The sequence below is a fragment of the Staurois parvus genome, unplaced genomic scaffold (assembly GCF_062004578.1).
Source record: "Staurois parvus isolate SC_StPar_1 unplaced genomic scaffold, SC_StPar_1.0 ptg001830l, whole genome shotgun sequence".
Classification (NCBI taxonomy): Eukaryota; Metazoa; Chordata; class Amphibia; order Anura; family Ranidae; genus Staurois; species Staurois parvus.
The window spans coordinates 15,478-34,455 of NW_028319626.1; the positions used below are offsets into that span (position 1 = coordinate 15,478).

General features: G+C 41.2%; 1 protein-coding gene across 1 annotated transcript in view; it reads left to right on the forward strand.

Annotated features, from left to right (window-relative positions):
* Window positions 1-472: 472 nt before the first annotated feature.
* The window catches only part of DYM (dymeclin), a gene marked incomplete at its 5' end in the record, with an annotated part of 425,359 nt that continues 406,853 nt past the window's right edge, over window positions 473-18,978 (forward strand). Inside the window, 2 exons of the mRNA XM_089664077.1 lie at window positions 473-621; window positions 1,459-1,601. Coding sequence (XP_089520203.1) covers window positions 473-621; window positions 1,459-1,601 — 292 coding nt within the window. The remainder of the gene's footprint in view (window positions 622-1,458; window positions 1,602-18,978) is intronic.

Genomic DNA, 18,978 nt, shown 5'->3' on the forward strand with positions numbered 1-18,978 from the left:
TCAGTCACCAAGTCCCGGCTGGTGATTACTTGCCGACACCCGGTGATTGCTGAGCATCTCCGACGGGGAGGAGAACTTTATGTAAACAATACAGTTTTCCTCCCGTGCCAGCTCAATGCCAAACTGTGCTCCATGTGTCCATTGACACACAGTGCATCTTAGCCCAAAACGCCCAATTCTCACCTGCTCCCTCATCACTAGATTTGATAGACAGCAGCAGGAGCCAATGGCTCCCACGGCTGACAACGCTGTCCAGTGAGGAGAGAGAGCGAGCCGCTACTCTCGAGCTCATTGCTGGATCGAGGTGCATTAAGGTAAAAAAAAACCCTTCAGCCTTTACTACCACTTTATCATGTTAAAGATTTATATGAGATTTTAGCAATTGGGTTACTGTATATTGGTGTTTGCTGTTTAACCAGTTATAGTTGGTCATTGCTTTGGTTCTCTAAATTATAATTTGTTCTTCCTGAAGCTGACCCTTTCTCTGTCTTTTAGTGACATCACATACAATGTCCTGCTGGAAGCTGTGACTGTCCTCATCGTGGTTTTGTCCTATCAGCTTTTCCACAAGGAGATCATCCATGAGAGCATCATCCACAAATACCTGATGCATGGCCGCTGGTATGTTACCCACTTACCCAATCAAATGGCTAGTGGTTCTAATGAGTAAACCGTTCTGAAGGAGGCAGTGCTCTTTTTTCTCTAGTAGCAGTCAATTATTTAGTACCATCCCTGTGCTATGCCAGAGCATAGTCATTTGGAAAACCTTTGTAATGTTTTAGGCATGTAGAGTTGTACCTCGGTTAATTTAATTTTCAGTTTCCGAATGAAAACCCATTGCAAATAATGCCTCGGTTTACAAATTTTTTTACAGATTCTTTTCACAATATGAAGTGTACGTTGGTGCCGATTATTTTTTTTTTTTTTACTGCAATTGCCGGCCTTTTTTTTTTTTTTTTTTCTTCACTATAGCTTACAGAATTAGCTGTCACTTTCCCCAGAGCTAAAGGATATTTTGTTTCTTTTAACTCGGGGAAATAAACTAAAAAGGGAACTTTCTTTGTTTTAACTCGGGGAAATAAACTAAAAGGAAACTTTCTTTCTTTTAATTGGGGGAAGTGACAGCTGATTCTCTGAGCTATAGTGAAGGAAAAAAAAAAGATGGTAATTACATTTAAAAACCAGCATTGACCTATAGTGACAGCTACTTTTTTAAAAACTCTTTTCTGACCTCCGGAACGGATTGATTGGTTTTAATGCATTCCTATTGCAAACCGCATTTCGGTTTACAAATTTTTCGCAATACAAAACGTCCCGGAGAACGCATTAAATTTGTAAACCGAGGTACGCTTGTATTTATAAAACTATCACCATACTGATAAAGTAAATGACTACAAACCATTCTAGTCTCTCTTCAGTATTATATTGAATTTATATAATCTGTTTTGCTTCTTACAGTCTTCCTTACACTAGTCGATTGGTGAAAACGTTGCTTTATAACTTTATCCGCCAAGAAAAAAGCCCGCCTCCGGGGTCTCACATTTTCCAGCAGCAGGCAGACGGCGGGGGCCTTCTCTATGGCCTGGCATCTGGGGTGGCAAGTGAGTAACATAGAATTATACACACAAAGAAAAATTACACATAAATCTGCATAGCTGTTTTTGATTTTTTTTTTTTTTTCTCCATCGTACTGGATGGAAATTTGGAGCAGTTCCAATTGACAATATAAACTCTTCAAAAACATATATAATTAGCTAGCAGTAGTCCGTCACATTCAACTGGACCTGGTCTGTAATGTTGAAGGTGTTTCGCTGCTTTTCCGTGTAGCTTCCTCAGTTTTAATGAGTTCAGTGTGGGAGGGAAGGGTGGTACATGCCTGAGCTTCAAGCTGAAAAATATTGCAAAATGGGTGTGCTCCAAGTTTGCTGGCTTCCAGATATTCTGATGTCAAGAGTATGACATCCTTTGATTCCTGCTGTGGTTTTCTAGTTCATCCACTAATATTAGATTACATAAGTATGAATAGGAAAGCTTGGATGGACTTTGTATTTGCTCTTTTCACGACAGTGCTGTCCTTATGGCAGTCATGCACACTTACTGGCCTGTGATCAGCAAAAGATATTAACACATTTTGCAACCTGTCTGAGATGCAAAGGTAGATTTTTTGAATATTATTGAGTAATCTTTATTGTGGAACACAGCCTGACTGCATGCAGGTGCTTTTTGGGTGCGTGTAACCACTTCCTGTCTGGCCCATGTATATAAACGGCCGGATGGAAGCAGTGCAGGGGCGGGTGGCCGTTTATAAACTGCCTCTGCGCTTCCTGGGACACATTGGAACACCAATCGTTGTACGGGACCACTGTGAGTGGTGCCGATCATGTGATCACCGATTGGCCAATCAGTGATCACATGAAGAGTAGTAAGCAAAATGTCACTTCTGACTTCATTGCTTACTACATGTGAAATCTGTGAATGATCATAGAGGTCACATGGTACAAAGCTATTCACAACATCCTTGTACCATGTGACAAGCTGTGACCAATCACAGCTTACACAGTATTTCTCAATGGCTGCAAGAATGCAGCCAGAGAGAAGGAGAAATTACTTTTACTGCCTTTATGGGTTTAAAAGCAATCATTGTAAAAAAAAAAAAAAAAAATCTTCATCACCCCCCACAAGTAGTATAGTGTCACTATGGTGACACTGTACTGCTAGGGTGACAGTATGTAAAAAAAAAAAAAAAACACATAATAAGAAATAAGAAAAATACTTTCTTTCCAAATGTTTGGACTTTTTCATTTATATAGCAAAAAAAAAAAAAAAATCCCAGTGGTGAATAAATACCACCAAAATAAAGGTTTATCTGTCTCAAAAAAAAAAAATGCTAGAAAATTCATATGGGTACAATGTTGCATGACCGCGCAATTGTCAAAGTGTGATAGCGCTGAAAGCTGAAAATTGGCCTGGACAGGAAGGGGGTAAAAGTGTCCAGGCTTGAAGTGGTTAAGACCAGCCCTTTTCTGGCATTTTTTGTTTACATGTAACAAATAGTATTTTTAGCTAGAAAATTACTTGGAACCCCCAAACATATTTTTTTTTTAAAGCAGAGGCCCTAGAAAATAAATTGTTGGGCTTTGTCATTTTTTTATGTCACATGAAATTTTAGCAATGATTTTTTTTAACAGTTTTTTTGGGAAAAAATACACTCTTTTGAATTTTAAAGGGAAAAAAACAAAATACATAACCTGATTTTGTGGTAAAATGTAAAAGATTTTACGCTGAGTACATAGATACCACACGTGTCACGCTTTAAAATTGCGCCTGCCTGTGCAACAGTGACAACCAAAGTAAATTTTACTGTTCACTCTTTAAAAACCTTTACAGGTTATCACTTTAAATTTACAGAGGAGGTCTGGTACTAGAATTACTGCCCTGCATTTGACAGTTGAGATACCTCATGTGTGGGACGATCACTGCGTGCGTGGGGGGGACAGAGCACTTTCATTTTTTTAAATGATTTTCACACTGTCGCTTTAAAAACAAAATGTTTTAATCACTTTTATTGCTTTCACAAGGAATGTAAACATACCCTGTGACAGCAATAGGCATGTGACAGGTATTCTTTATGGAGGGATCTTGGGTCAATAAGACCCCAAATCCCTCCTCCTGCCCTTTAAAAGCATTTAATCACAACAAGATAAGTGTGATTAAATGCTTTTGTGTTTTTAAAAATGGCGCCTTCGATTTCTGAATAAACCAGCAGTGATGTCAGGTCATTGCTTCCGGGTTACTATGTAACAAAGCCTATCCGGTTTTGTGCCGGCTGGTTGACCAGGGCTCCTGATGGGAATGGAGATCTTGTTAAAGCCACAAGACGTGGCAGGTGTACCCTCCCGCTGCTTGTAATAGCATTCAAGCTGCTAGTTGTCCGCTCCAATTGTTATTAGAAGAGAGCCGACGTTTCTAAAAAAAAAAATGGTACCGGGACGATGCGTGCAGCTGCCGGCATCATCTCAGTATAACCGCTCAAACTCCCAGCGATGTATGTGTACTTAGCTGGGGCTGAAGTGATTAAAGTAGAACTATAGGCATTTTGGATAGCGTAAGGGAGGGTTTTAACCCCTGTAAGATTTGTTTTTGCCACCTCTGTATTTTTGGCTCCCTTCGGGGGAGATTTCCCTTCACTTCCTGTCCCATAGCCAAAAGAGGAAGTGAGAAAAAATACCTCCAAAGTGAGGGAATCCCAGATTGTCACCAGAACTAGTGTCTCCCTGGAAGGTGTCCTCACTGTTCCTGTTTTGGGAACAAACCAAAATTTGGTAGACTGGGCAAAGAGAGAGAGAGTGGATTTTTCTCAAAGGGACACAAACGGCACAAACAAACAAACTAGATCCCTGTGCTCAAATCCATACAGCTAGTGCATGCATTTATCCATCAGGTGCTAAAGGGGTGTAACCACATTAACTCTAGAAATTCTGAAGGGCCCTCTGCACACTGGTATATACCCTTTCAAGCAAACTGCAATAAATAGGGATATTTAGTTCACACATATTGCAATACATGCTTAAGCTGGCCAACTGCGTCAAAGTAATCCCTCTCTGGCCAGTCCTACTCTGCTCTGCCTACGCAAATGCTACTGTGGACACAATGCTAGCACAGGGATCTCTTGTTTGTTGTATTGTTGGGTCAGTAGCCAGACCTGAACCTTGTAGCTCTCCCCATTGTGTCTTTTCCCCTATGCTAGCATTGTGTCCACAGTAGCATTTGCGTAGGCAGAGCAGAGTAGGACTGGCCATAGAGGGATTACTTTGACGCAGTTGGCCAGTTTAAGCATGTATTGCAATATGTGTGAACGAAATATCCCTATTTTTTGCATAGTTTGCTTGAAAGGGTATATACCAGTGTGCAGAGGGCCCTTCAGAATTACAAAGGGACACAAACGGCAATAAAAACATGAGAGGTTTTCTAAGCCCTCTCCATTCTATCCAACACTAAAAAAAAAAAAACTAAAAAAAAAAAACTTTTTCTTTAAAAAAAAAAGTTAGTTATACTTTAATTTTAATGATGTATATTAGGGATTCTTATTCAATTTACAATCCCCACACAACTTTCACCACACTGTCAAAATTTTCATCACCACCAATTTTATTAGGTTTTATCATGGCTTTAATAGAGTGCCACTCCTTTTTACATAGGGATAGCTAGGAACAGAACAGGTGAAAGTCCATCATAAGGTTTTTAATAACTTTATTCAAAAAACACAGCAAATCAGAAATACAACTAGTGAGGTTTCTGCTGGTTTTGTACAATGGAAACAAGAAATGGAAGTCTATTATTGGAGCCGTACAGCCAAAGACATGAATTTTAGAAGATTTTATTCCAAATATGTAATAATTTTAATATTCAACATATTTTGAGGGCCTCACGTTGTGCCCTTTATCAGGGCTTAAGGGGAACAGCTCTGTGAATAAAATTGAATCATATAAAGTCTCCTTCCTCTATGGTAGCCGTTGTGTGCTGCAATAACTCCACTGTGATTTCAGGTTCAATAATGCGTTAAATCTTTGTTCAGTTTTTCTTTTTTTCAGAGATCCATCCCCAAACCCTCATCATTTGGTTCCTATACACCCAGGTGGCATAAGGGGCTTTAGTTTTTTTATGGATGTTGAGGAGTAAATATAACGTTTATATCAAGAAAGCCAGCGTATTTCCCTTGACTCGATTTTTTTTTTTTAATTCAAAAGGCTTGCAGGGGCTGTCACCAGAGACTCGGCACAAAAGCAGTGTGTTTGGGAAGGATTATCGTAGAATCCCTTATGTGCCAGAGAGACATTGTATGAGTTCACAGAACACACTTTGTTGTAGAGTGGATAAAGCGTTGCATGTGCTTTCCCATTGCTTCAGTCTTTCCGTGACAAGGCCACTGAAGTAGAACTCTGTTAAAGTAACATCAGGTTCTAAATGCACTACGGTTAGCACTAGTATTCACTTTTTATTTGTATCTGTTTTCCTCTGCATCTACTTTTTTGTAAAAAAATGTCTTGTTTTACTAAGGGGGCTTACTTCCCAACCGGGTACATTCTGACATTTCTCTCTTGTCTCCATCATGTAAAAATCTTTTTTTTTGCTAGAAAATCAGTTAGAACCCCCACGTGTGTGTGTGTGTGTGTGTGTCTTGAAAAAGCCGCTCGCCAAATGCGAGGAGAAATTCCTCTGTGGCAAGCGGGGAGCACAGATGAAGCATGGAGCGACTGCACATGCGCTCCAAGCCTCATTGTGAAGCCGAGTTCCGGTTTACAACTTCCGGTTTCCAGCTTCTTCGGCGCGGCCGCCGAGGGGACAGGTGCAGCCTCTTCACCGCCGTGGGGTACTCGGGGGGGCAGTAAGTACTGTACACAACATTTCCTATCACTATAATGGAGTACAGGGGAACTGGGATATACATTACTGTATACATGTCATATCACTATAATGGAGTACAGGGGAGGGGGATATACATTACTGTATACAGGTCATATCACTATAATGGAGTACAGGGGAGGGGGGATATACATTACTGTATACACGTCATATCGCTATAATGGAGTACAGGGGAGGGGGATATACATTACTGTATACACGTCATATCGCTATAATGGAGTACAGGGGAGGGGGGGATATACATTACTGTATACATGTCATATCACTATAATGGAGTACAGGGGAGGGGGATATACATTACTGTATAAATGTCATATCACTATAATGGAGTACAGGGGAGGGGGGATATACATTACTGTATAAATGTCATATCACTATAATGGAGTACAGGGGAGGGGGGATATACATTACTGTATACATGTCATATCACTATAATGGAGTACAGGGGAGGGGGGATATACATTACTGTATACATATCATATCACTATAATGGAGTACAGGGGAGGGGGATATACATTACTGTATACATGTCATATCACTGTAATGGAGTACAGGGGAGGGGGATATACATTACTGTATACATGTCATATCACTATAATGGAGTACAGGGGAGGGGGATATACATTACTGTATAAATGTCATATCACTATAATGGAGTACAGGGGAGGGGGATATACATTACTGTATACATGTCATATCACTATAATGGAGTACAGGGGAGGGGGATATACATTACTGTATACATGTCATATCACTATAATGGAGTACAGGGGAGGGGGATATACATTACTGTATACATGTCATATCACTATAATGGAGTACAGGGGAGGGGGGATATACATTACTGTATACATGTCATATCACTATAATGGAGTACAGGGGAGGGGGGATATACATTACTGTATACATGTCATATCACTATAATGGGGTGCAGGGGAGGGGGGATATACATTACTGTATACATGTCATATCACTATAATGGAGTACAGGGGAGGGGGATATACATTACTGTATAAATGTCATATCGCTATAATGGAGTACAGGGGAGGGGGATATACATTACTGTATACATGTCATATCACTATAATGGGGTACAGGGGAGGGGGATATACATTACTGTATACATGTCATATCACTATAATGGAGTACAGGGGAGGGGGGATATACATTACTGTATACATGTCATATCACTATAATGGGGTACAGGGGAGGGGGATATACATTACTGTATACATGTCATATCACTATAATGGGGTACAGGGGAGGGGGATATACATTACTGTATACACGTCATATCACTATAATGAAGTACAGGGGGGGGATATACATTACTGTATACACGTCATATCACTATAATGGGGTACAGGGGAGGGGGATATACATTACTGTATACACGTCATATCACTATAATGGAGTACAGGGGAGGGGGATATACATTACTGTATACACGTCATATCACTATAATGGGGTACAGGGGAGGGGGATATACATTACTGTATACATGTCATATCACTATAATGGAGTACAGGGGAGGGGGGATATACATTACTGTATACACGTCATATCACTATAATGGGGTACAGGGGAGGGGGATATACATTACTGTATACATGTCATATCACTATAATGGGGTACAGGGGAGGGGGATATACATTACTGTATACACGTCATATCACTATAATGGGGTACAGGGGAGGGGGATATACATTACTGTATACACGTCATATCACTATAATGGAGTACAGGGGAGGGGGATATACATTACTGTATACACGTCATATACATGTATTATATTAAAGTGATTATAAAAGATCACTTTTTATTTTTTTAAAAATAACAAACATGGTTATACTTGCCTGCTCTGTGCAATGGTTTTGCACAAAGCAGTCCCAATTCTCCAGTAATTCAGTCCACCAACTTGTGCTCCTGGCTCCTACCCCACTTCTCCCCACCGAGTGCCCCCTATAGGAAGCCACTTTCTATGGGAGCACGCATGCGTGCTTGCTCTGGACCCGGCTCTGTGTGTCTGTAGACACTCAGAATGCTGCTACGCTCCGCCCTCACTGGCTGTGATTGACAAGAGTGGGAGCCGATGGCTGTCACTGCTGTCTCTGAGCCAGTGAGGAAGGAGAGAGAGAGACACTGCTCTTGTGCGCATCACTGGATTGAGATTGGCTCAGGTGAGTATAAAGGGGGGCTGGAGGGGGGAAGCTGCATACTGAAGGTTTTTACCTTAATGCATGTATTAAGGTAAAAAAAAAAAAAAAAAGACTTCCGCCCTTAGAACTACTTTAAAGTATGACTAAAGGCTATTTTTTTTTTCTTTTTTGGTTAGAGTGGAGAGGGACTAGAACCCCTGTCAATGTTTGCTGTCTGTGTCTCCGTTAGGGGAGATTCACCCTCTGTATTTTTTCTGTTTACCATTATCATTGAAAGTGAAAGTAAAACAAAATCCCAAATTTTGGGTTGTCCCCAGAAAAAGTAATAGAGGGGAAATCCTCCTATGTGGGAATGCTAGTTCTGGTGACCTGGGGTTTCCCAAGGGATTCCTTTCATCTTCAGGTATTTCTTCCCACTTCCTGATTTGGCTATGAGACAGGAAGTGAAGGGAATTCTCCCCTCTGACCGGAGTTATAACTCTCCCTTACTCTACCCAAAACAATAAAAAAAAAAAAGTCTTGCTTTTTGTTCTACTTTAAGATAATTCTGTTTGCATGTATCAGTTTAATGAATGCATAGCAGGATTACATTGTCTTTTTTTTTAAATATTTGGCTGGAGTTTAGCTTTTTACTATGCACCCCCTTAAAAAAAACCTTCACTTACCAATTGCCCCCTGGTGTTTTTTGATGTTTCTGAAGTATCCCCTTGACATTTGTGTATTAATTATTCGTATGTCCAATTCTACACTGTTCTGAGTTTAACTTAGCTGAACCCTTCACAATGACTCCCTGGAGTGGCCATATCCTGTGGCTGAGACAAGGAGCGTATGAAGAGTCAGCTTTTTCTTTAGATTCTAGAAGACCCAGACTTGAGATATATTGAGTGAACTTTAAATATTGCCACATCTAACCTTGAGTAGCAGTATGATTTTACTGGTGTTTAGTTGTTGCTAGTACTCAATTTTTATTTTATTTTTTTATCCAAAATAGGTCCTGAGTCATCTACAGAGTAGTATGCACTATTGGTAAAAACTGATCACACTAAAATACAGAGTAGATTTAAAATCCCTTTCCTACAAGAAAGTATGGCAATTGCCACAGTATTGGAGTGGTACATGAATCTCTAATAAAGGTCATTATTATGGAATGCAATCTTCAAAAATCATCCATTACCATTGAAAACCGCACAACAAAGAGGGCTGGGTTGTGTGGTGTTAAAGTGACTCTAAAGGTTAATTGTTTTTTTTATTTAAATAACAAATGTGTCATGCTTATCTGCTCTGTGTAATGGTTTTGCACAGAGCAGCCCTGATCCTCTTCTTCTTGGGTCCCCTGACGGCGCTCTTGGCTCCTTCACACTTGACCAGTGTCCCCAATAGCAAGCCACGTGCTGTGGGGACACTGGTGCGTGTTTGCTCCTAAGCCCCATTCTATGTCTCCATAAGACTCATAGGGCCACAGCTCTGCTCTGCCCCCCTCCGCTCTCTCCACATTGGCTCACTGGCTGTCTCAGCCAATGAGAAGTGAGAGACCCAGGACGGCTAAGGGTTCCCGTGCACATCGCTTGATCGAGAGGGGGCTCAGGTGAATAATAGGGAGGGGCTGTCGGTTGGGGGGCAACACAGAAGGTTTTATACATTCATGCAAACCTTCAGCCTTTACATCCACGTTAAGATTGTGTTATTTAATAGCTAGGAAAACTTAGTGGTTGTAAAGGCTTAAGGGTTTTCACTTTCATGTATACTATGCATGAAGGTAACAAAGTAATTGTGTGCAGTGCCTCTCCCCGACACCCCCCCATCCCGATCCTTACCTGAGCCCCCCGCTGATCCATCTGACCGTTGGCTCCTGCTGCTGTCAATCACAGTCAGTGAGCCAATGGAGGGAGAGGAGGGGGACGCAAGCCGCGTGCTGTGTCCTATGGACGCACACATAGAGCAGAGGCTTAGGGACGTGCACGCCGTGGTGACTTCAGGAAGAACAGCTTTCCCTGGGGAGCACTGCTCGAGGGAGAGGAACCCGGAGCACCAAAGGGGACTCCAAAAAGAACAGGATCTACACTGCTCTGTGCAAAACCACTGCACAGAGCAGGTAAGTATAGACATGTTTATTATTTTTTTAAGAAAAAAAAAAACTAAGCTTTATTGTCACTTGAAGGTTTCAGCAAACCAAGGATTCCAAATGGTTAGCAAGTTGGATGTCCTCTATGAGCCTAAACTAGATTTTTATAAAGGATAGAGCATTTTTCAAAAGCTTCACCCATTGGGCTGATCAGGAGAGACTGGGGGACATTCACTTAAGGGCCACCACTTTTCTGGCTTGAAAGGAGGACTTCATGCATTAGCATTAATAAAGACGGAAATAATGTTAAATCCTGTAGCGTTCCTGCGACACAAATCTGAGATTGTAGATGAACATATCATGGAAAGCAAAATCAAGAGGTCAATCTTTAAAGCTGAACCTCCAGGCAGATAAAAAAAAAAAAACAAACAATAAGGCCTCGAACACACAATGAGAATATCGGATGAATGATCGTCCATTTTTTGTTTTGTCATTTATTTGTTTTTTTTTTGTGTTTTTTGCATGCTGGTCTCATATTGAAAGTGAAATTATGAAAATTCTCGTATGAGAGAATAAAAATGCTGAAGTGTAATGTATTTGTATTGTATTTTCGGATGAAAACTGTCCCGTTTAAACAAAATTTGTACGATTTGGTATTGTATGAGAAAAATTTTTGTGCTTGTCCCTTTAAATAATTTCGGAAGGAAGCTGTGTACGAACAAAGCTGTGTACGAACAATCAGATTATTGTATGATTGCTTCGAAAGTGGTATTTTTCGTACAATTTTCTGATTGAATGTACTAGGTTTAATTCAGGTATGTCTTAAAGTAGTTGTGAACATACATTATGTGAACACATGCAGAAAAAAATAAATGTTCTTGGTAACATACACTTTAATTAAATATTCATGAAGTGCGACTAGTTTAAGTACCTGAATTTGATCTGGTATTCAGCCTCCTGGAGTCCTCTGTACAGCAGAGCTTAGACTGGGAGAGGTGAAGGGCAGAATTAGGCAACCAATTGTGCTGCATGTGCTAACAATAGGCCTCTTGATAGAAGGGGAGAGAAAAGAATGTCTGAGATATGAAGTCCATCAACCTGCTGATTCTCTTTCACTGTCTAATCACTGGTAGGAAGGGACAAGACCTAGAGTATTACATAACACAGCAGAGAAAGTTCAGATCTCTTGTCTGTGTAGTGAGGCAGAGCTATGTAAATCTCAAAACCGGATGGACAGAATTAGAAATTCTTTGGCCAGTAAAGTGGCTCCAATGTATGTATTTGATCTTTGTATTTTGCTTATTTTCCGGAGCCCCCAAATAAAAATGTCCTTTTCCATTTCCTTCAGTATTTTATGTCTGTATGTGTCGTCGTAGAAAGTTGTAGTTATATTTGGCCAACTGGGCCAACTAATAACCTCCCATGGCTTCTAATACTACCTCTATGCTGATGACACTAAAATCTATCTCTCCACTCCCCAGCTCACCCCCTCAATCTCCTCACGTATCACAAATCTACTAAGCGACATATCAGCATGGATGTCACATCACTACCTCAAACTCAATCTTTCAAAAACTGAGCTTGTAATATTTCCTCCCCCCGATCCCCCACTCATGACTTTACCATTAAGATCAACAGCACAACCATTGGTCCTTCCCCTCATGCCAGGATGCTAGGCGTAATCCTAGACTCTGACCTCTCCTTTGGGCCTCACATCCACTCACTGGCTAAATCCTGCCGCCTCAACCTTCGGAACATTTCCAAAATCCGCCCCTTCCTGACCAATGACACCACAAAACAACTTATCCACGCCTTGTTATATCCCTCCTCGATTACTGGAACTCCCTCCTCACTGGTCTATCGTTACACAGGCTATCCCCCTTCAGTCTATTATGAATGCTGCTGCTAGACTCATACACCTTACCAACCGATCAGCGACTGCTGCCCCTCTCTGCCAATCCCTTCACTGGCTTCCACTAACCCAACGTATATAATTCAAAATACTAACCTCAGCTTACAGAGCCAACCACAACACTGCCCCTAGCTACATTACTGACCTCATCCGCAGATATCGCCCAAATTGCCCGCTCCACTCCTCCTAAGATATCTTCCTCTCTAGCTCCCTCATCACCTCCTCCCACGCTCGCCTCCAGGACTTCTCCAGAGCCTCTCCCATCCTCTGGAACTCCCTACCACAGCATGTGCGGTCAGACCCCACCCTGTCTGCCTTTAGGCGATCTTTCAAAACACACTTCTTCAGGGAAGCCTACCCCACCTCCACCTTAGAACTGTACTTGAATCACCTCCACCAGATCATCCCCCGCAGCTATCACCTTTTGTATCACCTCCCCCTTCCTTTAGATTGTAAGCTCCACGATCCGGGCCCTCCTATTCCTTCTGTACTGAAATGTATTGTAATTGTACTGTCTCCCTTATACTGTAAAGCGCTGTGCAAACTGTTGGTGCCATATAAATCCTGTATAATAATAATAATAATAATATTTGTGATATAGCCCACAGTTCTGATCACCATGTCATGGGTGGTTAGTGTGGGCGGATAGGGGGGATTGTGCGGTGGAGATGTTTGATCCGTGAATGCCGGTGATGAGGGTGGGGAGTGTATTGCAGGTTGCACACAGTGTAGAATAGGGAGACTCCTCTCACCTGAGTGCAAACCTCACCATTAAACAGATGCTATCGCAGAAATGGAACGCCCGGTGTCATCTCTCCGGGAGACTCGATGTCTGCATTGAACAGAACTTCTGCAGAGTTTGCTTCACAGATCACATTACAGGTATTTTTTTAAAGCAAACCTTTGCTTTTCCCCTTTGCTTCGGGTGTTTACGCCACTAACCCAGAGCACATGTGCTGTCCAGAAATTTTGTATGCCTATGAATGGGTAAAAGGAAAATTCAATATAGGGAAATGGGTGCTTTAGGATTAGAACTTTTTTTTTTTTTTTTTTTTTAATGGTTGAACTGGATGGACTTTTGTTTTTTTTCATCCAGACTAACTATGTAACTATGTGCTGAAATATCCAGTTTGTACAATATGTGGGGCTGCCTATCATCATCCTTGGTTTCATGAGTCATTAACCCAAAACAAGCATGCAGCCAGAGGCGCCTCTGTACTAACGTTCTGCATTTTTTTTTTCCAAATGGGAATCGGTGAGGCAAGGATCAACATGACATACTGAACCAATGCAGTGTGCCAGGGATCAACATGATGGCCTCAACCAATTCAGTGTGGCAATTCGATTCCAAGCCTTTCTGGGGTATAGCCACTGGATGGCTGGCCCCTTCCCTTTATGCTGCATACTGTCCAAACCTCCTGAAGGTGGCAGCAGAAGTCAAATCTAAAGAGGTACTTTTACCGTGTCCTCCAGTGGACTACCAAAGAAAAGGAGTTTATGTAACATCAAAATTTTTTTTTTCTTAATTTGTAATTGAACCTGGAATTTTTTTTTTAAATTGAGCTGCAACATGCCAACCAAATATTGAAATCATGCTGGAAGTAGGAGTGACTACTCTGTAAATGGGGAAGTACTTAATAGGTTTACAGGTGAGAGAGAGTCTTACAAATGTGGCTCACGATTCACACAGCAAATGGTAATGTGGTAAAGACTCTGAAATTGGTTGTTAGGCTGTATTACAAGAGAGTGTACAAATCTTATGGCCTGTAAAGCAGTTCCTGTGAATGATTCTCTATTTATTGGATTGGCTGTGGGATCGAAGGTTTGCAAAAAAAAAGTGGCACTGAAGTAAGCTCCATGGGGAATGTGCAGATGTTTGCATCACAATTTTTTAGTAAACTACAAGTGCAAATTGAATGGTCGATCACTGCCTGCACTCTGTAGATGGTGTACATTCCTGCTTTACCCTCTGGATGTCAGTAGTGACACATTGATATTTAACCTGACCGACTTCAGATATCTCCTATTTCGTCTTCTACACTGGCCGACCAAAAACAATGCTATTTATTTATTTATTATTCCAGGTACTTATATAGCGCCATCAATTTACGCAGCGCTTTTACAATATTGTACATTCACATCAATCCCTAACCCTCAAGGGGCGTACAATCTAAGGTATATATGTGTGCTGGTGTGTGAGGATTAATTATTATTATACAGGATTTATATAGCGCCAACAGTTTGCACAGCACTTTACAAAATGAAGGCAGACATTACAGTTACAATACAATTTGGTCCAAGAGGAAACAGAGGGCCCGGCTCGTTAGAGCTTACAACGTAGGAGGAAGGTTTGAGTGATACAAAAGGTAATAGCTGAGCTGATGGAGGAAATAAATGGCGGTTTACTAGGTAGAAGCAGGACTTCTTTAAAGAAAAAGGTTTTCAGGGATCGTCTAAAGGTGGATAGATTAGGAGGCAGCCGGACAGATTGGGGTAGAGAGTTCCATAGGATGGGAGAAGTCCTGGAGGCGAGCATGGGAGGAGGTGACATGGGAACTAGAGAGCAGAAGGTCTTGGGAGGATCGAAGAGAGCGGTTTGGTTGATATTTTGAGACCAGGTTGGTGATGTAGCTGGCGGCAGAGTTGTGGATGGCTTTGTTAGTTGTTAGTATTTTGAATTTTATTCATTGAGCGAGTGGAAGCCAGCGGAGGGATTGGCAGAGAGGGAAATTAATCCAAACATTTGCCTATTTACACAATTCCAACACATAGCGAGGATCTATATTCCAGTTCTAAGTTGCATTGGAGTTTTGTGGGTTGTGCTGCATTCCCACACAAAGTATTTTAGGATACTGTTTTCATACACAGTGACATGGGCCACTGCACATGCTCATACAGAGTGTGGTGGTGCACTGCATGTGCTTGGACAGGATGCGGTCAGCTTTTGCGCCTGCTCTGGTGTACCCACATTAAGGGATTACCACCACTGTGGTAGTTTTAAAGTGGTTCTGAAAGATGAATATTTTTTTTTACCTTCATGCATTCTGTGCATGGTGTGATCAGATGCTTTAAGGGCAGAGGAGAGTTCTAGAATCTAATAGACTCCAGATTTCTCAGAAAAGAGTACCTGTTACTGCCTATTGCTGTCACAGGGGATTTTTACATTCCTGTGATAACAATAAAAGTGATTTTAAAAAATAAATGAATGGGACAGTGTAAAAATATAAAATAAGGCAAAACAAATAATTTTAAAAAATACCCCAAACCAACCCATCATGCTCGTGTACAAGGGCGAACACAAGCCTCGGTCCCATGCCGGTATGGAAACAGAGCAAGAGATATTACCGCGAACATCAGATTGATGGCAGTAATTCCAGCCCTAGACCTCCTGTGTAAATCTAAAGTGATAACCTGTAAAGGCTTTTAAAGCGTTGCCTATGGATATTAACAATTTAAGTAGACTGTCAGCATTGCCCAGGTATGGTGCAATTTTAACCACTTCCAGACCGGATACTTTTACCCCCTTCCTGACCAGGGCAATTTTCAGCTTTCAGCGCTATCACACTTTGAATGACAATTGCGCGGTCATGCAACACTGTACCCAAATGAATTTTTTACCATTTTTTTGAGACAGATAAAGCTTTATTTTGGTGGTATTTATTCACCACTGGGATTTTTTTTTTTTGCTATGTAAATGAAAAAGTCCAAAGTGTTTTTTTTATAAAATTTTGCAAATATTATTTCATCATAAATCTTGGCCAAAATTTATTCCGTTTATCTTTTTAGTAAAAAAAAAAAAAAAAAAATATCCAAATTAGTTTATAACCAAAAATTATAATTTTTAAACCCTTTTTTTTTTTTACATTTTTATTTTATTTTTTTATATTTTTTATTTATTTTTTTTACATACTGTCACCCTAGCAGTACAGTGTCACCATGGTGACACTGTACTACTTGTGGGGGGTGAATAAGATTTTTTTTTTTTTTTTTTTACACTGATTGCTTTAACACCCATATAGGATGTCTTTCTGTCTGCATTCTTGCAGTCATTGAGAAGTACTGAGTGAGCTGTGATTGGTCACAGCTTGTCACATGGTACAAGGCTGTTGTGAATAGCCTTGTACCATGTGACCTCTGTGATCATTCACAGATTTCACACGTAGTAAGCAATGATGTCAGAAGTGACATCTTGCTTACTACTGTGCATGTAATCACTGATTGGCCAATCAGCGATCACATGATCGGGACCTCGTACAGAGGTCCCATCCGACGATCGGTGTTCCACTGTGTCCGGAGGACACAGCGGGCACCGGATCGCGGTGCTGCGCGCTCCCAGGGAGCGTGCACAAGCAGGGTGCGGGGAGACCATTTATAAACGGCCATCCGACCCTGCACTGCCACCGTCTGGCCGTTTATATACAACGGCCGGTCGGGAAGTGGTTAAAACATGCCATGTTTGGTGTCTATTTACTTAGTGTGACACCATCTTTTATATGCTATCAACAAATTGGCCAATATATTGTGTTTTTGTGCATTACAATTCAATACTGTGTATTTTTTCCAAAAATAGCGTGAAAAAAATTGCTGCAGAAATACTGCGTGATGTAAATTGCAATACCCACCTTTTCATTTTCTAGGGCTTTTGATTTAAAAAATATCTAATGTTTGGGGGTTCCAAGTAATTTTCAATAAAAAACAAATGTCAGAAAAGACTTGATCTTCAAGTAGTTAGAAGCGTGACCCCCCCCCCCCCCAAAAGACCCTTTTTTGGAAAGTAGATACTCCAAGGTGTTTGCTAAGGAGCATGAGCATTTTTGCAGATCTCATTTGTTGCCACACTTTTTTGAAAAATGAAAATATTTTTTCTTTTCTTTTTCAAAACCTTGTGACAAAAAAAATTATATTTGATTGAGTACAGCATTGCATGACCACGCAGTTGCCAGTTGAAATAGTGAAGTGCCAGATCAAGAAGAGGGAAAACCTTCTGGGGCTGAAGCTATCTTTATTGGGGTGAATTGGAACTCCAGTTGTGAGCCAGTTCTTCTCATTTTATGTACAGCTCCCAGCCTCGTAAATGTTCTCCTGGCCGCATGTTGTAGGAAACCTTCTTAGAAGAGTGTAGAGTGTAATAGCTGGGGGTAGAGGGCGGCGGGGTTGGGGAAAGTAGGTCAACTCCATATTGATGACCATGGTTTGGGATTAAGAAGCTCATATACACTTTCAAATCCAAGACCATAGTGTTACTAGAGTGCCAACCACTTCACCAGCATGTTGCAGTTCAGCTTTCATTCAGTTGGGAAACCATTGTGACCCATTGGCAACTAATTACCCATGCAATTCCTGTAGAGCCATTTATTGGACATAACGATGTCCATACATTTTACAAGCTTTTCTATCAGCTGTCAATTGAATAACAACAAATGTGGAATTTAGCAGTCTATAGCCAATTGAACAAACACCCCCTGTTCACCTTCCTCAATCCCCACTGTACTTACTTCCATGGGTGATAGTTTCACTGTCCTCGCAGCATGGTGCATTGGTCCTGGGGTTTGAAAACCATGCTGTTCATCTTCTTTCCCAAAGGATGCCAGCATGGATCAGAGCAGTTCTGATTAGTCAGTGTGGTCACTTGCCGGCGCTGACCAATCAGAACCACTCTGCTCCACCTCAGCACTTATAGGGAAAGAAGAGGAAGAACAGCCAGTGCGGCTTTCAAACCCCAGGACCAATGCGCACCAGGCTATGTAAACAGTGAAACTGTGTCAACCATGGAGGTAAATGCAACGAAAAGGGTGTGGAGAGTTTAATCTATTCTGCAAAGGTGAACATATACTTTAACAGGAGCTTTAATAGTTTCTTAGTTTTGCATGACCAAAGATTGATATTTCTTCGGTAATTTTGTTGCTTAACCACTTCCCTCCGGCCCATGTATATAACCTGCCGGACGGGAGCAGTGCAGGGGCAGGTGGCCGTTTATAAACGTCCTCCCGCTTCCCTGGCTGTGCGCGCTCCCATCGGAACACCGATTGCTGTACGAGACCTCTGTTTGAGGTCCCGATCATGTGGTCACCGATTGGCCAAGCAGTGATCACACGAATAGTAGTAAGCAATATGTCACTTCCTGACATGATTGCTTACTACGTGTGAAATCTGTGAATGATCACAGAGGTCACATGGTACAAGGCTATTCACAACAGCCTTGTACCATGTGACAAGCTGTGACCAATCACAGCTCGCACAGTATTTCTCAATGGCTGCAAGAATGCATCCAGTGAGAAGGAGAAACAATTCTTTTACTGCCTTTTATGGGTTTAAAAGCAATCCGTGTAAAATAAAAAAAAAATCTTCATCACCCCCCACAAGTAGTACAGTGTCACTATGGTGACACTGTACTGCTAAGGTGACAATATGTAAAAAAAAAC